The sequence below is a fragment of the Plasmopara halstedii genome (assembly GCF_900000015.1).
Source record: "Plasmopara halstedii genome assembly, contig: Scaffold_253, whole genome shotgun sequence".
Lineage (NCBI taxonomy): Eukaryota > Oomycota > Peronosporomycetes > Peronosporales > Peronosporaceae > Plasmopara > Plasmopara halstedii.
In genome coordinates this window covers 361,182-366,336 of record NW_020187174.1, presented here as the reverse complement: position 1 = coordinate 366,336, position 5,155 = coordinate 361,182, and the positions used below count along the sequence as shown (strand labels likewise).

At 42.3% G+C, this 5,155-nt stretch overlaps 2 protein-coding genes across 2 annotated transcripts; one reads left to right on the top strand and one right to left on the bottom strand.

The window, feature by feature from the left end:
• Positions 1-361: 361 nt before the first annotated feature.
• Positions 362-563, top strand: PHALS_04118 (uncharacterized protein; the record flags this gene model as incomplete). Its single annotated transcript, XM_024722126.1, has 2 exons — positions 362-472; positions 522-563. 2 exons carry the CDS (start codon positions 362-364, stop codon positions 561-563), a joined length of 153 nt encoding a protein of 50 aa, XP_024573234.1.
• A 977-nt stretch (positions 564-1,540) lies between these two features.
• On the bottom strand, positions 1,541-1,798 carry PHALS_04117 (uncharacterized protein; the record flags this gene model as incomplete). The annotated part of the gene is made up of 2 exons (XM_024722124.1): positions 1,541-1,649; positions 1,722-1,798. The coding sequence occupies 2 exons, from the start codon at positions 1,796-1,798 to the stop codon at positions 1,541-1,543; spliced, it is 186 nt and encodes a 61-aa protein (XP_024573233.1).
• Positions 1,799-5,155: the final 3,357 nt, after the last annotated feature.

The window sequence follows — 5,155 nt, the reverse complement described above, 5'->3', positions numbered from 1 at the left end:
ATATTAAAATGCCACTTGATGTTTTAATCTGCAAAGTTCTGAAAGCAACGTCTTCGACGAGACTGACACTCGTCTTCGCCAACTTCTCGTGTTGTGAATTGCCATGATCAAACAGATGAAAAAAAAATCAAATTTTCAAACAAGGCCGTTTCATACTCGCTTATGAAAAGCGCGTTGTGACAATGCCTCTTAACATGCCGACGTTACATTAAAGTGTACCGAATCATAGCGCCAACGACATTAAGGCAATCCTGCCGGAGTGGACAATTAAATTCAAACTGCTCTTGAAATGAGGATTGCCATTCCACTTTGCCCGATTCTGACTAAGCTCTGGTGAGCGCGATGGCCCACAACCGTCCCCATGGAATTGGTCTTAGTCTCGCCTATCGAGCAGTGCCGAGACTTTCATTTGGCTGACTCTCTTGAGTTTCTGAGGTCAAAGCTGCTTATGACTATGGCCAGGTGTATCGGCGTGCGTCTTACGTAAATAATTCTTTTTTTTAGACGAGCTTGAAAAGCAGTACAATGGTAGCGATTGGCTTGACGCCTTCGTAGCTGTCTAAATACATGTTGCTAATTTGGAAAAGAAGTTAGGGATTTGTCAAACAATTGCTTCGTCATCAAAGTTCACTCCGCGTCCGAGTGACACATGGGTTCGGGGTCAAGACAAAAATCAATACAAAAAGCATAGGATATCTTTGTAAACATTCAGAGTGTAACGTAATTTTTTCTGGTTAAATTTGGAAGGATAAAAATGTTGCAAGAGCGCACCTTTGTCTTACAAGCTGCAGACGCTGCGTGTGCAGGCAGATCATTAACGTTTGATTAAAATGTGTGAATTACGTTAAGCTCGTGTCAATTTACCTACCCTTAAAGTGCTACAGCAAGAACTTCGCGCATTTGCTGCATAGCGCATATTATTTTTTAGATAAGCTTGCCAATTTTGCTGCGTAGTGTAGCTGTACTGACATAGCAAGTCAACTAGCCAAAAACGTTTCTCTCTACGAAGATAATTAGATCTTCGTGATATTATCAAGAGGTACAAAAATTAATACTCAATATAATAAACCATGTTGTGAAGCCGGTATCGGCACGATTTGCGTTGGTTAATTCAAATTCAGTAAGTTAGTGCATGTCGCTTCGCACGTTTTCTCCGAAGATTTATCAGCACAATGCGGCGAATGCATTTCAATTGACCATCTGTCTATAGTGGTTCGCTTTGGGTATATCCATTCTAACAAAGTTTGCCAAAATTTGGTTGTAAAGCGCGAGTCTTGATCCGAGCAGGCAAGTATGCCGAAGAAGAAGCTGAGCTCGTCGATACTGTTATCTTTCTCACCTCTTACATAGATACAGTTTTTTAGAATTTACAAGACCGTCGAACCGGGTTTTCTTATGGGCGATAAACATTTTCTTTACGGCCGTATGTCACGATACTATTAGTTGGAATGTATAGCACGGAGTACAGTCATTCGTTGCTACGAATTCGGCTTATATCTCAGAATAAGCCGTTTCTAGGGCTAGCTCATATGACATACAACTAAAAGTCGCCTGTCTTTACGAAGTTTTGCTCTTGCACCGCGGCTTGCTGACGCTCCTGTACAGCAACATTCCGCGATGACGGAGACACAAGGGTGTTTTCTTTTTCCCTAGCGAAGGCAACCCTCAAGGGTCACTTCAAAGCTGTCTGTATCCGTCTTAACTTGGTATCAGTGATTGACTTCAGTAACATGTCAGAGGGATAATGGTGTATTACAATTTCGTCTCTCTGACATGAATTGAAGCTCTCAAGGCCCATGGTGAAGTGCCATGTTTTGTGCAGATGGGTGTTGATAGTGCTCTACAAGTAGATACACGTGAGAGCGTTGTTTGCTAGCATTATGAAATGCGTTATGTAAGTGTTTTTACAAGCAGTAAATTGTGAATACTGGTGTAGCGTTTAATAAGATTTGATGACATATCACGTTTTCATTTAAGCAATTGTATAGTACTTTGTATCGGAGAGGCTCTCGACTCGGCGTCTGAAGAACGAAATTTCCACCCGTCTTTTATGCAAGGTGTGCATCGATCCCGTTGCTCTTAGCAGCACATGCCCTCAATTTGATGACCAATTCTTATCAAAATTGCACTTTCTTGGATATGAATTTTCAGATGGTCACTTTTCTCACTCGCGCCAGCAAGACATGGTCAATAAGCTTCTGTCGTCTGTTGGTCTTGAGAGAATAGCGCAACAGGCGGTTTAAATCTCGAACGTAGCTCTTGCTTGCTCAGAGACATTCATTCGCTCAGAAAATGGATCTTAAAAAAACGTTTCTACAGGTCGGTGGAAGCGCCGCAACGCTCTATAGAGGAATATTTGTTGAGCAATACAGTCTGCGGGGGCAATGATCGCAAAATTTTACTCCTCTGAACAAAAAAATAAGATTGCTATTGACTCGACCCTGTATCAAACAGAATGAATGCACCATTCTAGCAATTTTCAAGCCACGAGGCTGCGCTCGCTATGGGCATTAAGATGTGAACTTAAAAAGCGAGAAAATATGAAAAGGGGAGTCCTTAAGGAGCAGATGTCGTAATACGTTGCGCCTCCTAAACAGACATACCGCGTGGGGCCAAAATTCAGTCTACTAACCTGCAATGAAAGAGAATACGGCTGTATTTAGAACGAGAGTAGACAATTTTACACAGAAAATATCAGCGATCGTTTTCCAGCGTAATTAGTATTTGCCATATTTCTGAATGATCTTTGTCGGGATGTGCGGTTCGCACTGAGGCCTTCCGCATCTGGTCAGGCTTTCTTGGGAAACTTAACCTTTTACATTTAACGCGATCGACTGGGGGTGGAAATTTATAGCTTGTTTTTGCATCAGACGCGATGGACCTCAGCCGGGCTGAGATTGAGATTGAGTAACTTCGCTGCTGGACAGCGCCTGGTATCCGCGGGTCTTACAGCTGTGTAAATACAAAACCTCAACAGCCTGCTTCCTTCCTCTCTCACTGGGCTGTGAGGTAAAAGGATCAAGTCCACGCACAGTCGACCGATTGAATTTTCGCGACGAAAATTCGGTATCAGTAGAAGAATCGTGGCTTTTTATGAGAAAAATGAGTTATGTTGTACCTCTCGGGATGTTTATGATACCAAGTCATGAAGAATAGCACATCTCACAAAGATTTGAGGCCCATAGACCACGTTTTGTTGTTCGTAACATCAACGCTTCGCGCCATTGTGAGGTCTTGGAGCGCTATGATGGTCTCAAACGCATTTGTATTCAAACATCAGAATCTCAAAAGTGTTAGCAGATATTTCGAGTACTCCGAAAGTCTTTGTGCAGTTTGGCAGTGTGAAACGCTGATTTGTCTTAGAACACATATAATTTATATTCGCAGTTAAGACATGGCCTGACTAGAACATAACAGAGACTGGAACGGCCTGAAGTCGAAAACTTGGGTACCAAATGTTAATCTTGTAGTAAAGCTTTGGTGATTAATTCATTTGCCTTTGCTAAAAAGAAGATGGAGTTTTAACGTGGGCACAAAACTGCGACATCTGTGGTGTAGAATTTGAAATTATCTGGAATAACTAGCACGATACTTCTACGATACCTGGGCAAAAATTTAATGTTGGATACAAATACTGCATCACATGTTGGTACCTTTCAAAAACGAGGAGCGGGACCGTCAATTGATTCCTCTCTCCATCAAAGAGGAGTAGATCCCCTATTTTTCACGAAATGTTAATGGCAACTGAAATTTCAGACATGCTTATTATAAAAAAACGCTAAATACATCCTCGATACAGGCTCAAGCTCCGACGAAGAATGTACTGTAAAGCAGCTTCGTATCCTAACTCTGTCAGAGCTTTTGTTGATCTAGTCTCCATATGAGTCAGTTATACTTGACCTGACAGCATAGGTCCCGAGGGATGTTGAATGTATTAGCAATTTTGGCCGTTTAATTACAAAACTGCTGAGGCCATATCGTGCAAGCGCGAATACTTATCATGCCAATATGTTCCATAATGCGCGTTCGAAGCACAGACATCAAGTATTAACATTCAATTCGAGCGCATTCACAGTATGCTCAAGTGATATGCTCGAGAAATTCTTGCTAGTACAGGAAAAGGCTTTCTTGGCGCTGACAAAATCCCAAAGGCCGATGTTAGCGTATCGAAGAGTAAGACTTAAGTAGCTTGACCTGGTCAGCTTCTTGCACAAGTGTAGCGCAAACGATTGCCATCAGACGACCGCTCACCGATTTCTCAACATGTCATCGAATTGTATTCAGGACCAACATCGTAACTTTCACGACTCCGTTGCGCCTTCGCTGTAGTGACATATTCATACGTAGTTGGATCGGAATGGAGTTAAGCTCTTATCCACAACGGACGCACATATGTGTTTGTGATTTGTGGCCTTTTTACAGCATCTCTAGCTTTAGTGAGCCGCTCGGCAGCAGAGCGTACTGGAGAAGACAACGTAATGACCTAGTTGACCCCATTAGCTAAAATGGCTACTCTTCCAAAACAACGATCGCGATTTGGAGCCAGGTGGCCTCCCGAAAGAATTAAAGCCATGATATATTTTTAGAAAGGGTGTCATACAGGCAACAGACGTCCTCAAAGCGCTTCGTCAAATTTGAGAGTCTAAGAAACTGTTCATTTGACATTTGTCACCCGAAGGTATTGTCGATGAGAAAGGTGAGACTTACTTTCGTGATCTCAAGGGCTATTCTTACTAAAAAAATACTTTTTTGCTACCACCGTGAATGGTCTAACCGAAGACGGCTGAATACTGACTTCGGCAAAAATTTCTGGTGTATTTGATGCTTTTAAATAGGTGTACAATCACCCTTCACCTCTTCAAAGAAAACAGAGTTGTGTGGCTCATCGCCTTTTTAACTAGAGATTGCTGATCGGCTTGCGTGTATCAAAAGACGTGGTCGGTAGCTGTAATTTTATGGGTACAAGCATGGCTGAATTTAGATGAGCTGGTCGTGAAGTCAAGTTTAGACCTTGACTGTAACGGGGTCACATGAGAGCGACCCGTCACTCTCCCAAGGGAGCTGTGGTGTATGCCACACCACAGCTACTAGATGGGTACATGCATTAAGGAATACCTATAAATATATTTATTCTTAAAACTACCTAAATTTGGTA